The 18,336-nt window shown below is 44.5% G+C and overlaps 1 protein-coding gene across 1 annotated transcript in view; it reads right to left on the reverse strand.

Moving 5' to 3' along the window:
• Positions 1-1,802: 1,802 nt before the first annotated feature.
• Positions 1,803-18,336, reverse strand: part of ptprga (protein tyrosine phosphatase receptor type Ga) — a 281,211-nt gene continuing 264,677 nt past the window's right edge. Inside the window, exons 15-29 of the mRNA XM_020483255.2 lie at positions 15,415-15,506; positions 12,643-12,739; positions 12,356-12,438; positions 12,025-12,159; positions 11,757-11,891; positions 11,407-11,579; positions 9,589-9,724; positions 9,161-9,307; positions 8,077-8,170; positions 7,663-7,739; positions 7,247-7,375; positions 6,589-6,735; positions 6,282-6,424; positions 5,418-5,553; positions 1,803-4,593 (exon numbers count right to left, since the gene is read on the reverse strand). Of these exons, the coding sequence (XP_020338844.2) occupies positions 4,447-4,593; positions 5,418-5,553; positions 6,282-6,424; positions 6,589-6,735; positions 7,247-7,375; positions 7,663-7,739; positions 8,077-8,170; positions 9,161-9,307; positions 9,589-9,724; positions 11,407-11,579; positions 11,757-11,891; positions 12,025-12,159; positions 12,356-12,438; positions 12,643-12,739; positions 15,415-15,506 (1,871 nt within the window). The 3' untranslated portion in view covers positions 1,803-4,446. The remainder of the gene's footprint in view (positions 4,594-5,417; positions 5,554-6,281; positions 6,425-6,588; positions 6,736-7,246; positions 7,376-7,662; positions 7,740-8,076; positions 8,171-9,160; positions 9,308-9,588; positions 9,725-11,406; positions 11,580-11,756; positions 11,892-12,024; positions 12,160-12,355; positions 12,439-12,642; positions 12,740-15,414; positions 15,507-18,336) is intronic.

Here is an 18,336-nt window from a genome sequence, read left to right on the forward strand (position 1 = left end):
CGCCTTCCTTGGCGGGAGACGCAAGGAGAGAAGGGAGGACAGCGACGACGCTGGGGTTTGCGGCCACAGAGAAAACCCAAAAGGGGGGGGGCATGGGGTGGTCGGCGGAACCGGGGAGTGAGCCAGAGCCTGTGTGGGAGTCGATAGAAGAAGGTAATGAGAGATACAGGAGAGAGGTTGTGGAAAGGAGTATGCTGCAGCGCAGGCGCGTTGAAAAGCGACTTCTCAGCCCGGCAACATCTGTGTCAGCTCTACGCACCAAGTCTCCAGTATGCCTTCTCAGCCCAGTACGTCCTGTGTCAGCTCTACGCACCAAGTCTCCAGTACGCCTTCTCAGCCCGGCAACATCTGTGCCAGCTCTACGCACCAAGTCTCCAGTACGCCTTCTCAGCCCGGCAACATCTGTGCCAGCTCTACGCACCAAGTCTCCAGTACGCCTTCTCAGCCCGGCAACATCTGTGCCAGCTCTACGCACCAAGTCTCCAGTACGCCTTCTCAGCCCAGTACGTCCTGTGTCAGCTCTACGCACCAAGTCTCCAGTATGCCTTCTCAGCCCAGTACGTCCTGTGTCAGCTCTACGCACCAAGTCTCCAGTACGCCTTCTCAGCCCGGCAACATCTGTGCCAGCTCTACGCACCAAGTCTCCAGTACGCCTTCTCACCCCAGTACGTCCTGTGCCAACTTTTTTCCTGGCTTGGCTTCCCCAGGGATTTTACACAGCACTACTGGCTCCCATTGACAATTAGGGAGGGCAGGGGAGTCTGCAGAGAGAGAATGTATTTTTAATTGGTTGTTATTTATTAGAGATCCCCTTACCTCGAAAGTGAGGATGTCCTGGTATGAGAGTTGTCTTGTTCTGAGAGTCCTGTCGTAGGAGATAGAAGTATGCCTTTAACAAATTCCTTTTACATAGCCTTAGAAGCCTATACCAGCGTTATCAACATGCACAATAAAATGTATGCACTGAAAGCGTGTATTCAAGACAACCAGTGACATTTCTGAGAGGCATCTGGTAGATTAACCTGTTCCATACCTGGAGGGGTTGGGCATTTCTCTCATGTGCAGCTTCACCTGCTGCCTCCTCGTACTCTTCTGTTGCTCATATCGACTCTCCATCTGCTGAAGCAGCACAGCTCTTTTCCCTAGACCGACACGGATGGCATGGATGACTTCCTTGTGGTTATAGCTAGCTAGCGAGGCTTCCAATCTGAAAATGCAACATTCTCTAGTCATTCACGTAGAGCTAATTCAGAGCTATGTTTTTGTTGTGGATATTTAGCTAGTAAAAGTTGTTTATGACATTTAAAATAAACGTGGCATAACCTCGTTAAAATGATCAATGCGGGAGCATGAACCACAAAATCCAAACAATCTTTAACAGTGTTGTTTGTCTGCTTTGTAAATCTGACAGCAATCCAGTTACCTCCCTACCTCTAATGATTGCTTTGATGACCATTACACTTTCTATTATGTCATTTGAGGCTAATCAAATATCCTCATAATTACTGTGCTTTCCAATAATTGATGCTTTCATAATTATAGTACTCACGCATACTCCCACTGTTTAGCCAGGTCTTGTGAACAGAATGTAAGCTCTTGAGATCAGGATGTGTAGGCTTATCGAAAACTACTTGGCTGTTCTGGGAAAAGTATTCACTACTTTACCACTAGATTGAAAGCTTGTATCTAATTATGTGATACAAGGATAGTGGAATGATAATGCTTGATTCCCAATATATGATACAAATGGCTAAATCCAGTACACATAGGCAAACACGGACCACACAAGGATTTCAACAAAGTACATCAAAACCCATATTTTATTTTAAGTATAGCAATACAATGTACATATTAAATAACACTATAATAGAATGCTTTGTAATAGCTATCAACAAAAAAAAAACGTTTTTTTCTCACTTTTTCTTTTTTCAGGTTACAAAAGAGGAAGCAACGCCACCCCCCCCCCCCCTGTTCAAAATGGTCAATGGGATGAAATTATTCAGTGACTTACTAGATCTATTCTATTGCACACTCTGACAACAGAAACATGAACATGAAAACAAAAAAAAGTAATAACGATAATATCACAATCACTGCCTTAAAAGTTAATGGGAGGCGTGGAATTGTATTGCAATGTGATGACGGCCACTAACTCAATGCACGAAGACTTGGTTTCCACGTTTCACCACAAAAGCAATGCAATGAAGGAGTTGAACTGAGAGAAAGAAAAATAGCTTTATATGAAAATATAAAATTCTATGATTATATACCATAGATACAAAGTTTCCAGAAAATGGTTGGTAATAGAAGCAACAAAATATGTACATTGCTTTCATGATCCACTAGTGTTTGTGTTTTGCAACACATTAACACACCTGACAGTGGACACTAAGCTCAGTGATGGAACAAGCAAAACTGAATGAATGAAAAACAGCTAGTGCTTAACAATGCAAAATGCCTTCAGTGACAAAGGGACAAAAGTCAGCTGTTTACCCCAAATGTTGGAGTTATGACTTAATTCAATAGCCCTCCTTGGAAGGAGATGAAAGATGACGAGTAAACAAAAAGGAATGAATGCATCTCTCTACTTTATTATTCCACTAATTGAGTCAGAACTGAGATATAATAAAATTGCAATGATCTCCCCCTGTAGCAAAGGGTATTTATAAACGAACACAAGTTATGACGAGTTTATGCAGAAAGTCCAGCATGTAAAGTAAAAGATGCCAAATGAAGCAGAAGAAAACGCACACATCCTCACTCACTCAGTCAACAGCCCACACATTACTGACAAAGGAAATCAGACACAAATGAAATAAGCTCTCCCTCTCTCTATTATTTCTCTTGACGGAAATTAGTATAAGTCTTTGGTAAAAGTTACAAATCATAGGTATCCTCTATGTTTTGTTGTGATAATCAAACACAAAATATTCTAATAGCATGGTCATTGTGCTGTTTAATTAATTCACATTTTTCTTTCAAATGCAAATCACAGGTGGTCTCTCTTTCCTTCAGATAACTAAGGGAGGTATTTAAAAAAAAGAAGTGATTCTGTCAGGAAATGAAGGGGTGGTGGTGGGAGTACAACTAAAACAGGGTCAATGAGTTCATGTGATTCACTCTAGGACTCCAGTAAAACTGTCCTTGAACCACAGTAAAACTGTCCTTGCTTAGGCCACTAAGTTCCCACCTGACTGAATCTGGAGCAAAACCATACGACGGTCATAGCATACAATCATACCACACACAAGCAGAGTCAAGCAACGGTGAGAATTAGAAACTATGTACACAAGGCCGTGTGACGTGGGAGCATACCTGCTTCAGGATGGACCGGGGGCATTATAAACATACCTTCACCCAAATAATCAATTCAACAGGCAGGACACAGAGAATGGCAAACGGCTGTATCACGAGTATCCATTTTCTCAAAGAAGTTTCCACTCACACAAGGGCATCATCATTTCTTAATTTAACTAACTTCTATGACTCTGCGTTGACTATTAGCAGCAAGAAGCTAAAAACAACTGAGCCAGAAGGGGGTGTAAGTGTGCAGAAAATCAACACTGGCATTGACTAAGAGTGCTAAACTGTTGGATCAAGTGGGACTCAGAGGCAGGTCATGACATCGGACATCTACAAAATCACAAGTTATAATGATAAGGATATTCATATATGTGTACATATATCTATATATATATATTCAAAAGCATAATATGAGTCATACAAAAAACAATACAGGTTCACAGTAGCTGTTATAATATCACCTTCAGTATTCAAATATGGGTTTGAATTGCTAATAAGATGCATAATGAAGATAAGGTGATACAAACAAAAGAAGAACAAACAAACAGAACCAATGACCCTATTGGCTGTAGGTGTGATTGAAACCAGACTGTTGAGTCTGGCAGCAAATGAGTGACATATGAGCCATATGGGTGAGCAGAGGAGAGAAGAAGAGAGGTGGGGAGAGGAGAAGAGGTCTACTGTAGTGAAACCAGGTTGAAAGGGTTATTGATATGAACAGGAAGTTATGTCACTCTCGCTCCTCTTCCTTATATGAGCCAGTAGGGAGCAAACGGAGCAATGAGGGTTTTGCCATGGGATGTTGAAATCAGAGCTTAAGTGTAGTAGAACAGAGTCCATCAGCTTAGTATAGGCAGTAACACTGACATTATAGTGCAAACAAGAAAGACAGAAGTGTGTTTCGTTGTTGTGAACTCAAAAATGCAGCTGCAAACGTTCAGTAGGATAACATTAAGACGTAAAATGGCAAAAAATAAATATCAAAAACTTTTTATCAGTGTAAAAAAGTAATCAGGTTATTCATTTAACCAAGAGTCTGGCAAAAAAAGGCCTCAAAGTATTGTCTTATAGTCAGTTTTACAAAGTAAGTGCCTCTCTCTCTGCGAGGGCCTGGGGCCACTCAGGCCTGGTGGGTGGGGTCCTTCAGACGAGGGACTCCATGCTCTCTGCCTGGTCTGACTCATCCGACATGGCCATGGTACCGTTTCTGTCCAGCGACCATAAGCCAGAGCCATTCTCCTTGGAGCTGATCAGACTGAGCATAGCTTTATAAAGGTACTGGTACTGATCCTGTGGAGGGAGAGGGAAACGCTGTAAGGAAGGGTGCAAACTCAAAAAATGCAATCATGTAGCCAATTTGCATCTACACTATATATACAAAAGTATGTGGATGTCAGCACAAGAACTGTTCATCAGGAGCTTCATGAATTGGGTTCCATAGCCGAGAAGCCGCACACAAGCCTAAGATCACCATGCTCAATGTCAAGTGTCGGCTGGAGTGGGGTAAAGCTCGCCGCCATTGGACTCTGGAGCAGTGGAAACGCATTCTTTGGAGTGATGAATCACGCTTCACCATCTGGCAGTGCAAAGGACGAATCTGGGTTTGGCGGATGCTAACTGCCCGAATACATAGTGCCAATAGTGTAATCTCAGTGCTAGAGGTGTCACTATAGACCCTGGTTCGATCCCGGGCTGTATCACAACTGGCCATGCTCGGGAGTCCCATAGGGCAGTGCACAATTGGCCCTGCGTCCTCCGGGTTAGGGGAGGGTTTGGCTGGGGTAGGCCGTTACTGTAAATAAGAATTTGTTCTTAACTGACTTGCCTGGTAAAATAAAAATGTTTGGTGGAGGCGGAATAATGGTCGGGGCTGTTTTTCATGATTCGGGCTAGGTCCCTTAGTTCCAGTGAAGGGAAATCTTAACGCTACAGCATACAATGACATTCTAGATGATTCTGTGCTTCCAACTTTGTGGCAACAGTTTGGGGAAGGCCCTTTCCTGTTTCAGCATGACAATGCCCCCGTGCACAAAGCAAGGTCCATACAGAAATAATTTGTCAGGACCTAAACCCCATCGAATACCATTTCATAACCATGCTACTAGTCTACTTACTATATCTGTGAATACTCCAGGCCTCATGAGGTTGATCATTTTGGCCACCTGATAGACGCCCACGGCACTCTCACTCTCCAGCTGCTGGGACAGGGTGGTGAGGGCACAAAGCATGCCCGCTGACACTGCTCCGAACCTGGGGGACAGGAGAGGAACACACAGGGTTAACTTCATAAGCCTTTAAACAGGACAGAGACACACGTTCACATAGAAGCATAGGGCCCAGAGAGGAACTGAACGTCAGACTGGAGACTTAAGGAACACTGCAGCAAATTAATTCCATGTGAGACAGCAAGAGGAGTTCAGCCCCTTAGAGAAAGAGGGACGCTCACAATGAAAAGGTTGCTGCTTTTATTAACAGCTTTGTCAAGTGCACTGGAGATACACAGCCTAACAACCATGTCTAACCAGCTAATGAATATGCAGATAATTACTACAGCCGTCTATCCAAAACCTCTTAGGGGGGGATACCATAGTAACGTTACAGAACTGAAATACTCAATTAGTCCCTTTTTTCTCTGGGATGAGACAAGCAATCTTCATTATCCTAATGAATAAACATGACTAAAGCGGCATGTCTCGTCGTTGGGAGTGTTGTTCGTCGCCGCTCATGTCTGTCAATATTAAGCGACGTTCATTATTTCTAATTGGATGGCGTATCAGTGTACCTGGGGTTGGGACTCATTAGAAGTCATTCAATGGCTATGCTTACCAGGTATGCTGTAGATGTGAACGTGTGGGTGGGTGTGTGTGGGAATAACTAAATGTTCTGTTGAAACAGCTTACAGTATACAGTATTCAGTTCGCTTAAAAGCAGAGATGAGTGTTCTCTCTGTCATTAGGAATAGGATGTGACACACTCACTCGTCGTGTACTATGGTGGGTCCGTCTCTGGTCATAGCCTCCTCCTTGATGACATTGATGAGCTCAAAGGTGCTGCTGATGGGAGCGTCAGGGTTGGGCCACTTAGGGCACTGGAAGTGACGCACCTCCAACACATAGTCATCCTGGGGAGAGGAACAGAAAGAGAGGAAGGGATAGGTTAGTGTATGTAGGTGTACACACACACACACACACACACACACACACACACACACACACACAGGAAAAGACAGTCATACACACAGAGGTAGGTCCATAAACACCCACACACCCACACACCACACCGTACCTGTGTGGCCTCCAGGATGAAGTCGTGGATGATGATCTGCTCCTCGTTAGAAAGGCATAGTCTGTCTTTGCTGATAAGTGTGACAGTGAAGGCTTCACAGTTCATGGCCTCCTCTCGACTCGGCCAGTACACAAACTCATCCTCCGCCTAAAGACACACAGCCAAATCAAAAGGGGGGATTCGTATGAAAAGGAAAAGGGAGGAGAGGGAAAGTGGGGTTGAGACAAAAATAGAAAAACACAAAATGGGTTGAGTGAGACATTTCAGTTTAGTAGAATCACTGAGAGTTTATTCTGAGCAAAGCATTAAGTCCAAAACGAAACAAACTGTTAAAGGGGCGGGAATATGAGTGCAGAGGTGCCCCCAATCAGTGTGTGAAATCACAGAGAGTTTATTAGAGAGACATATGGCTGACTGGAGTGACTGATACAGCTGCTGTCACTTCCAGTCCTCATCTCAATGCTTCTCAACCCAAAATGAGTGACTTCCTGTGTGAACACTGGGTTAAGGCTGGAAAAGACAATGCTTAGGGTGCTAAGGCAGCCTTTTAATAGAAGAAAGATTAGGCTGATATCTGAACTGTTTTACCTTTAGTCTGTGTGCGTGTGTTTGTGTGTGTGTGCGTGCGTGCGTGTGCGTACGTGTGTGTGAGACCCACCAGCCCCTGGTTGTCCGGCAGCATGACAATGATCTGTGCGTTGTGGTCCCAGATCATCCGCCAGAAGTCTTTAGTGGTGTGGGGCAGAGGATGTTGGGTAATGATGAACTCATTGCTCCTGTAGTAGCCCTGTGGTGTCACAACAGAGGTCAAGCCAGTGTGCCTCAGGCAAAACCTGCCACAGCAGCAGCCTACCACTGCTTAAAACACCTTACAGCTAGCAGTCTACATTTAGTATTCACAAAAGTCAACAAAAGACAACAAGTCCATTCCTCTCAGTTGACAGCAATCAATGTCTATGAGACAAATGGATTTTATATCAAAATATTTATATTCCTTGTTCAGTTGGTCCAGCCAGGTGTGTGCCTGAGGGACAGTGAATGATTGACAGGGGAGGAACAGGAGGTGGTACTCACCATTATGTAAGATGCGTTAATGTAATCTGTGCCTTTCATACCGGGCAAAGGTGCCAACCCCACCCTCGCTCGCTCCGCTGCCATAGAGACACAGAGAGAACCAATCAGGGCACAGTGATCATAGAGCTATGCAGCAAACATGTTCTTATTGGTTTACAAAGCGAGTGAGTTCTATGAAAAGCAGCCACAGCATACTCACTTAAAATAACTATAGTAAGAGCGCGGACCATACACAACCAGTTATGTGACTAATTACTGTAGATGAATGACTTCCTGACCATGAATATAGACTAGGGTAATCAGAAACAGGACACTGGAAAGCAGCAGTCTAGCCTGGAGACAGTGCAATAGGTGAATATGGCCGTCAGGTGGTGCATGGATCATATAGTCAAACCCGTTGAGTATTTGACTTACAGGGTACCACCGAAGAGTTGCGGTTCTTCTCTTTGTTGCACTCCTTCTGAGCACTGAAGCACTCCACAAACCTGGCGTTACACTGAGTCACCAACTGCAAACAAGAGAGGTGAGAGGGCAAGAAAGAGGGATAGAGAGATTGATGAAAAGGGGGGGGGGGGTTAGATAACAATGATACAGTCAGGGTTGGGGTCAACTCCAGTCAATTCAAGTACACTGAAATTCCAATTTCAATTTTCTTCAATGCTAAACATTCTAGTAAATTCTTACTCAGATCAAATTCAGCTGAAGGAAAAAATTGTGTTTTCATCTTAACACTCCTGCCAAATGACACAATTACAAACACTGCTAATTATTTGGAGAGAAGAAATTAACATAGGACTTGACATTTTTGGCATCTAAAAAACAAATAAATATTTTCTCCAAAAAAGGATTAACTTCAAATCCAGCCTTGAGGCTAATTGCATTAATATCACAATGGCTGCCATTGTTTTGCAAGAGCACACTCAATCTCTCCTGACCCTGGGCCGAATCAAATCACACCATGGAGGAGAATAATGAGAGCCAATTACGATCTGAGCCTGTCGTCAAACCAGGCGACAACCTGGACCCCCCCCCCCCCCCACTGTGATAGGAGGGTTCACATTGCCCTGGCAACAAGTGCAGTGAGTAGCATTAGTCAAAGAGGGCACCCGGGGAAGAGAAGTACTCTTCCCCTAAATGTATTTCCATTCTAATTACATTTACGTCTCCAGCAGTGGGCCCAGACAGAGATCAATCAAGACTTTGTGATGCTGAGAGACATCTTTAAGACATGACACCCTGAGATCCCTGCGCTGGGAAAACAAGGGAACGATGGAGAGAGAAGTGAGAGAATAGAGGGAGACATAGAGAGTACGATAGAAAACGAGAGGTACGGAGAGAGAGAGAGGGGTACAGAGAGAGAAAGAGAGACAGAGAGCGAGATATATGCAGGCAGAAAAAGATAGATTCAGAGAAAACCTGTTTGAGAGACAAGGAGCATGATAGGCAGAGAGAGAACGAGATCTAGGGTTCAGTAAGACTGAGAAGGAGCTGATCAGACCTTAAACTGTTTCTCCAGCCGAGTCTTGCCGCCCACCCCAGGTGTAAGGATACTGTTGACATAGCTGTGCAGCTGGCTGGACAACACCTCCGTCTCCTTCCCCATGATGGCCTCAATCAACACATCATGAATGAAGATATACTGCTCCTATAGGCCAAGCAAGATGGAGAGAAGTAACACCAAGTCAGACATGCAGACAGTGGCAGTACAGCTCTTTGTAAAGAAATTATGACAATGGCTATGGTCCTTTGGTCCTGGACAACAGTGGCTATGTGATGCATGCCTGGAGATGGACAGATTAAAACACAGCTGCATAAAACAGATAAGAAAGACATCATTTGCTTTCACACAGATGCTGAAGTGAACAGAATGTCACATAGTGAGTATAGAAGGGTGTTAACACACACACACACACAAACTGGACCCACCTCTGTTTGTACCAGGTAGTTGCGCTGGGTCCGGATGTGTTTGAGGAAGCCCAGGACGTTGACTGTGCTTTTGTCCTTGATCTGCTGCAGCATGCTGTCTATGACAATGTAGGTCCCCGTCCGGCCCACACCCGCACTGCACACACACAGGAACACACACATTGGAATAGAGCCCTTCAGGAACATGGACAAAAATGTCAATGACAGCAGCAGACCAATTAATAACTCAGCTGTCTTCAATAGCAGTCCATGTCTACTACAGCAATGTTCTCTTCTAGCTGGTTCTTAATTGATCGATTCATGTCATTGGCTGGCCAGTTGCTGATGAATGAGGTTCATGGTTATAAACCATCAGACACAGTGACAGTCAAGGTTAGGAGCTGGGTAGAGCTGCTCCCGAGTGGCGCAGCGGTCTAAGGCACTGCATCTCAGTGCAAGAGGCGTCACTACGGTCCCTGGTTCGAATTCAAGCTGTATCACATCCGGCCGTGATTGGAAGTCCCATAAGGTGGCGCACAATTGGCCCAGCATCGTCCAGGTTTGGCCAGAGTAGGCCATCATTGTAAATAAGAACTACTTACTATAGTGTGAGTTAATGAGAGGAGAGGAAGCAGACTGTCACGCCCTGGTCTTAGTATTTTGTGTTTATATATTTATTTGGTCAGGCCAGGGTGTGACATGGGGTTATTTTGTGTTGTGGTATTGGGGGTTTTAGTAGGTATTGGGATTGTGGCTGAGTAGGGGTGTCTAGCATAGTCTATGGCTGCCTGAGGTTCTCAATCAGAGTCAGGTGATTCTCGTTGTCTCTGATTGGGAACCATATTTAGGTAGCCTGGGTTTCACTGTGTGTTTTGTGGGTGATTGTTCCTGTCTCAGTGTTTTGTATTTCACCAGATAGGCTGTATAGGTTTTCGCGTTCCGTTTCTTGTTTTTGTATTTATCGTGTTTTGTCTTCATTAAACATGTATCGAATTAACCATGCTGCATTTTGGTCCGACTCTCCTTCAACGGAAGAAAGCCGTAACACAGACGGCTTTAATCATAAATAGAGTCCATGTTCAGCAGGAGAGAAGCCAGTCGCCAGCACTGACAGTGAGAGACAGGGTCCACCCAGGTCACAGGCACAGTAATGAGGACCTTTGTGTGTGTGTGTGTGCCTGGCAGAGCTGTACAGTTGAGTGTGTAGACACAGTGGGCTCTGCCTGTGAAGGGCCATTCTCTAACAGCGCAGGACAGTATGACGTTAGAGACCATTACTCTCATTACAGAGGAGGGAACTTTCACTGGACAATTACAGTCCATTTCCCTGCCTGCACACCACATTAATGCCTTAAACACAGACTTAGCTAACCACGGATGGGATCCCTGGCTCTCAGGTAACAAAGGAAGTGCAGAGTAGCTGAAGTGGAAATGATAGTGTATATTTCAGACTGCAGTACATATTATAGCATGGCTCTATGCCACGTCACTCACATAACTGCACGTGAAGGGCTTTTTAATCTCAGCCGTGCCAAATCACACTGATTTATTGTCTGAAACACTTATGTACCGAGCTTTAGCACCACAACAGATGTTTTCAGAGGTGAAAAGAAATAACAAACTAAACTCCAGTAAATCATTCAACTGTCTTATATTGCCACTTACGTTTTTGGGCTCATTATTTCTCAACTTTTATTTTCCTTTTTTGTTCTTCCTCTCTCTCATGCTTGATTAATATTTAAGACAGCAGTTTAAAAAATGTGTATTTTGCTCACTAACACTTAAGTCTTCTCCCCTTAAATACTGTTTTCCCATAAGAATCCCTGACCAGCACAGTACCTGCAGTGGACCAGCATAGGGCCCATCTCTGGGGTTTGGGAGGCAGAGGACCTCCTGACAAAGGTGAGCACGGGCAGCGTGTACTCAGGGACACCCATGTCAGGCCACTGGGTGTAGTGGTACTGAACCACTGTCCTCTCACTCTGACGCCCCTTAGGATTCCCCTTCTGACCCTGGGCGAGAGGGAGGGAGGAAGAGGGAGGAGGGCGATAGAGAGAAGTCCCATTGATTAGTATCTTCCACATGATGAGAAGTAGATATCACATTAGTCACTTTTCAAGAACACTGAGACTAGTAGAGCAGGATCACCTGAGAACACAAGTATGGAGACCTGTACTACAGTCACTGACCTTTTTTACTTTCGCATTGCGCACAGTGAAGCGTCGTAGCGTGTAGCAAGCGTGCACTTTGGTGCTCTTTAGTGTGACCACAATGTTTCCATACTCCTCGCTGTTCTCTGTGGGCCAGTACTGGTCACATTTTCTCTGCAGGGACACAACACACAGGGTTAGGACCACTTGTTTCATTAATCACAAAGAAACCAAAATGTTATTACATGGTTACTAAAAAGTCATTACTATTTTAGGAAAGAGATCTATTGATTTGTAGTGCACATACTCTTCCTTTCTCCACCAGGTTGGTGATCATGACGATGATACCAGTGTTCTGTTCCCACACCATCCTCCAGAAGTCCTCGAAGGTGGACTTGAGAGGGCCCTGAGCCGCGATGTAGGCCTTGGGCTTGTTATAGCCCTACCATACAGAGGGAAACATGGTGCGAGGCCATTCAGAACACAAACACTATTCAAAGATACTGCCTTGCTTTGAACTTCAATCGATTACACACACTGTACACGCATGCATGCAATACGCGGTGGACAAACTAACTCTCACACAAATACACACTTACACGACCAAACCAGATGGCCCATAAGAGATACACACTCACATCAACATAATTGGCATTGATGTAGTCGCTGTGTTTGGAGTCCTTCCCAGCTAAAGGCCGTAGCTTCACCCGACTGTGGTCGTCTGGAGGAGAGAGACAGGGACAGTTTGGTGTGTGTGTGTGTGTGTGTCACATTCCTAGCACTACATATTCTGACAGTTCTGAAGACACCAGTAGTCTAGACAATGACAGCTGTACTCTGACAAGCAGTAACTGTGTGACATAAAGCATCAGTGCAGTGGTGTGACTGGCTGTCACGGTCCTGTATTGTGGCGTGCACTACTCACAGGCCACGATGTTGATGTATCTGTTCTTGTGCTTGTTGTCTGGATGGTTGGAGTGCTCCGACGTGATCTTCATGTCCACCGTGCATCGCTGCACCTCCTGTGGGAGCGAGAGAGACACACACAGAGGGTGACATTTTGGAACGTGGTGAAAAGAGAGGTTTTGACATAAATGCCGGCGCTGTGAGTTATGCAGGCATTTCTGGTGACGTCTCCGGGATTTTACGCTGTCAGAATGTGGTGGACACAGTGACAGACACAGGGCAGATGTCTCTCTCTCTCGCTCTCTCTCTCTCCTTAAGCAGAAGTTGACATGTTCTCTGCCCTTTAGTTGTGTCACACACTCAGCTAACCATCACGCGATCTTCCCAAACCTCAGCTGCTCTCGTTCCAATTCCAGTAAAACCATAGAGCCACCGACTGAGAAGCTTCGTGTAGCAAATGTATCAACCGTCCTTTAAACTCACGGCAGAAAGCATGCCAATATTGCTCATATTATCTGTGTCTCTATCCCATCAGAAAGCCAGAGAATGCATTAGCATTATGCTCCCTCAGTATCATAGCAACCAGTATATGGAAATGTTTTATGACAAACCAACAACAGTTGTCTGGCCTTCTGGCAGTAATAGGTAACGTTATGGTCGACCAAAGCCCTCAGTTTGGCGTTAGCTCCTCAGTTATTTACAGATCAACAACCTTGTTTTAGCTTTATAGATATCTCTTTCTGCATGGTCCAAACATGAATACTCATTTATTCTGGGCACAGTGGAAGAATTCCGACCCCTCATAAAGGCAGAATAATATATATATAATGAGGACAGTGAGACGGGGTACATACTGACTGGAAAGCCACTGGTTGATGTGACCACCAGATGGCATGTATACATACAGTACATTACACACACACACACACACACACACACCACACAACACACAACACACAACACACAACACACACACACACAGGTCCAATTACAGTGTGTATGCCAATGGGGGTGGTGGCATTACAGAATGAGATACTACAAAGTAGAAGATCTCTAGCCAACACCAGGGATAATTCAACCACACTGGACATATGTAGACATTAGAATGACAAGAAGGTTATAGATAACCCCAGAACCCTGTCCGTCTATATGATGTGAAAGGCATAAGGGTACAGAGAGTTATTTTCATGTCCTATGAGACATGATGCAAATGGACACATTTATATTCACCAGAGTCACGTCAGGTAACCAACATGCTGATACGTCTTCAGAATTTGTTTTATTATAATCTCCCTGTACCTCTATCGGTATGCAGTGTGCATTTCAGCCACCCACCCCCCCAGCTATCCAAGCCCAGCCAAACCCATTCCCCAGTCTCTCTCCCTGTCTTTACTCATCCTACCCACGTCTCCCTGGGGCCCGGCTGGACAAAGCCACTTGTCAGGGCCCGAAGACCCTCCAGCCAAAGGGGTTTCGCTCCGCTGCCTTCCCCCTTTCTCCTGCCTCCTTCCTGGGGACAAATAAAGAGCTGTGGAGCACTCCATTCACCCAGGAGAGGGCCCCCCCCCTTAAACCTTAAAGCTTTCCAAGTGTCCATCACACCGGCCTGGACAACAAGGGGATGATGGTGGGAGTGGGGGGAGGAGGTTTTGCTAGCCCCATGAGAAAACTCAGTGCAGAACAGACACACCTTCTTCTGGGGAGGGGGCCACTAAGGAATTCTGAGTGGTTTGCTAAGGGCTGAGAAAGTAAGGGTGGGAGAAGAAGAAGAAGAAGAAGAAGAGAAGAAGAAGGGAGAAAGAGGGCAGCAGAGATGGTTTCTAAAACCACAGTGATAGAACCAGGAGAGGTAGACTATTAAAAGCACAAATAGCTGCTAGCATGTGATCAAAATCTCCCTCAAAATAATCAAGTTGTAGGACCATTGACTCAGATTTTAGAGGTAGGCTATAGTGCTCTGAATGAAACATGTGTGTCTGTCCTAAAGGCTATCACCCAGGCACAGAGCATTATTGATCCTCCATTCAGCTTTCTGACTCTGATCCAAGCATAACACAAGGTAATTTTTGGTTTAGTGAGTAATGTGACAGACAGAGGTTTCCAGCCTGATCTCTCACTCACTCACTCAGCCGGCCCAATTAGGAGACACGTATAAATGAAAAGGCCTCTCCCAAATCATCTGCTCCATGACCATTAGCAGCACTATGGAAACCTTAAACGGACCCACACGCACCTACAAACTTATGGACACACATTCTGCCTTCACTCACACGGCAAAACAAACACATTAACATAGCAAGTCACCTGGCTAACTCTACCTCTAACCCAGCTGGCTAACTCTACCTCTAACCCAGCTGGCTAACTCTACCTCTAACCCAGCTGGCTAACTCTACCTCTAACCCAGCTGGCTAACTCTACCTCTAACCCAGCTGGCTAACTCTACCTCTAACCCACCTGGCTAACTAACCCACCTGGCTAACTCTACCTCTAACCCAGCTGGCTAACTAACTAACCCACCTGGCTAACTCTACCTCTAACCCAGCTGGCTAACTAACTAACCCACCTGGCTAACTCTACCTCTAACCCAGCTGGCTAACTCTACCTCTAACCCACCTGGCTAACTAACCCACCTGGCTAACTCTACCTCTAACCCAGCTGGCTAACTAACTAACCAACCTGGCTAACTAACTAACCCACCTGGCTAACTAACTAACCCACCTGGCTAACTAACTATTACCCACCTGGATAACTCGAGACTGCTTATAAAACAACAGAGAGAGCATTTATTTACCTCAAAGTCCTCTGAGAAGCCATGCTGGTTGTTGGAGTAGAGCTCTGAGATATGTTTGATGAACTGCTTGACAGGGATGGCCTCCATGTCATCTGAAAGGGAGACAATACCACACAATTAGACACTTAGTCAGAAACACACAGTCATACACATATAGTTCAGCACACACTTGTGTCTCAGGAATACATGGGAAAGTTTAGCAGAGGAACTGAGGTACATACCCAAGATATCAACAGGTTTAATGTACCTGTACATTAAAAACATTAGAATCTCTGTAACCTGTAATACCTGTTGAATATATGTATTGCATATCTACAGTTGAAGTCAGAAGTTTACATAGACCTTAGCCAAATACATTTAAACTCAGTTTTTCACAATTCAAAATTCCCTGTCATAGGTCAGTTAGGATCACCACTTTATTTTAAGAATGTGAAATGTCAGAACAATAGTAGAGAGAATGATTTATTTCAGCTTTTATTTCTTTCATCACATTCCCAGTGGGTCAGAAGTTTACATACACTCAATTAGTATTTGGTAGCATTGCTTTTAAACTGTTTAACTTGGGTCAAATGATTCAGGTAGCCTTCCACGAGTGAATTTTGACCAATTCCTCCTTGCTTGCACACACTTTTTCAGTTCTGCCCACAAATTCTCTATAGGATTGAGGCGAGGGATGTGTGATGGCCACTACAATACCTTGACTTCTTTGTCCTTTAGCCATTTTGCCACAAATGTGGAATTATGTTTGGGGTCATTGTCCATTTGGAAGACCCATTTGCAACCAAGCTTCAACTTCCTGACTGATGTCTTGAGATGTTGATTCAATATATCCATATAATTTCCCTCCCTCATCATGCCATCTATATTGTGAAGTGCACCAGCCCCTCCTGTAGCAAAGCACCCCCACCCATGATGCTGCCACCCCCGTGCTTCACGGTTGGGATGGTGTTCTTTGGCTTGCAAGCATCCCCCTTTTTCCTCCAAACATAACGATGGTCATTATGGCCAAATAGTTCTATTTTTTGTTTCATCAGACCAGAGGACATTTCTCCCAAAAAGTACGATATTTGTCCCCATGTGCAGTTGCAAACCGTAGTCTGGCTTTTTTATGGTGGTTTTGGAGCAATGGCTTCTTCCTTGCTGAGCGGCCTTTCAAGTTATGTTGATATAGGACTCGTTTTACTGTGAATATAGATACTTTTGTGCCTGTATCCTCCAGCATCTTCACAAGGTCCATTGCTGTTGTTCTGGGATTGATTTGCACTTTTTTGCACCAAAGTCTCCTTCCTGAGTGGTATGGCAGCTGCGTGGTCCCATGGTGTTTATACTGGAGTACTATTGTTTTTACAGATGAACGTGGTACCTGGACATTGCTCCCAAGGATGAACCAGACTTGTGGAGGTCTAATTTTTTTTCTGAGGTCTTGGCTGATTTCTTTTTATTTTCCCATGATATCAAGCAAAGAGGCACTGAGTTTGAAGGTAGGCCTTGAAATACATACACAGGTACCCTCCAATTGACTCGAATGATGTCAATTAGCCTATCAGAAGCTTCTAAAGCCATGACATCATTTTCTGGAATTTTCCAAGCTGTTTAAAGGCACAGTCAACTTGGTGTATGTAAACTTCTGACCCACTAGAATTGCGATACATTGAATTATAAGTGAAATAATCTGTCTGTAAACAATTTTGGGAAAAATTACTTGTGTCACGCACAAAGTAGATGTCCTAACCGATGTGCCAAAACTACAGTTTGTTAACAAGAAATTTGTGGAGTGGTTGAAAAACAAGTTTTAATGACTTAAACATAAGTGTAAACTTCGGACTTCAACTTAAACTTCGACTTCAACTGTATCTAAAACTTAAAAGACAGAGTGATGCAACACATGCAGGACCAGGAAGCTACATCAAAACAAACAAAGGAGAGTTGAGAGTGATTGCCCTAACCCTAACCCGTCTACTCTTCCACTCACTATGCTATGTTAAATATTTCACCAACACTTCACCAAGACAAATGAAAGAATGGGTTATTAATGTCCATCAGCTTATGTTTCGTATAGGTGAACTAAGTTCACAGCTTTCATCTCAAGCAGAGTCATTAATGATTCACAGTCTCAATCTGGTCCTTGTTTTATCCACTTCTTCACAAAACGGGGTAAAAATAGCGAAAGGGAGATTTCCCAGGGAGTGTGATGGTGGAGAGTAATGAGGGAGATGGAGCTCATCTTAGTGAATGTTCTGTCCTAACTGTGCCTGTGGGAACCCCTCTAAACGCTTGTTTAGTGACACATACGGTAAGCAGGGCTGAACGAATGTTTCATCCACAGGCACCAAATGGGAAATCACACACCCAAACACATGTATGAACACACACACCTACTGTATGCACGCACACACTTACACACACAAACACAAGTACGTGCGCATGCGCGGGCATGTGCGCACACACACACACACACACAGAGCGAATGTTTCATAGAGCCAACTTAAGGGAAATGGCACCCTATACTTTTAGATCTTAGCCCAAATGATAACGGTACCTCATAGGACATGCTGTACCCCCCCCCCCCCCTGTGTCCTGCTCATTAGATATTGACATACACGCCAGAGATGCCGCTAATCATATCCTTACAGTAGACACAACATACGGAAATAAAAGGAGGTTCAAGATGTCAAACAGCTTCCTGAAACAATGTATTAGACATAATTGTCAAAAAACGGTGGCTTTGTAAAATGATAGTTGGATATACAATGGAGTAAAATACTGGAGTGTGTGATATGTCTCTGGTAGTTAGGTATGTGGTGTGTTTCTCTGCTACTCGTTTTATCATGGTTGAAATCCAGAGAGAGAGAGAGAGAGAGAGAGATGTCAGGGAGGATTAGAGAGGTGGTGGGGGGTTTCAGTTGAGACAATTAGTGCCGT

This window comes from Oncorhynchus kisutch, linkage group LG5 (assembly GCF_002021735.2).
Source record: "Oncorhynchus kisutch isolate 150728-3 linkage group LG5, Okis_V2, whole genome shotgun sequence".
In the NCBI taxonomy this organism is placed as follows: domain Eukaryota; kingdom Metazoa; phylum Chordata; class Actinopteri; order Salmoniformes; family Salmonidae; genus Oncorhynchus; species Oncorhynchus kisutch.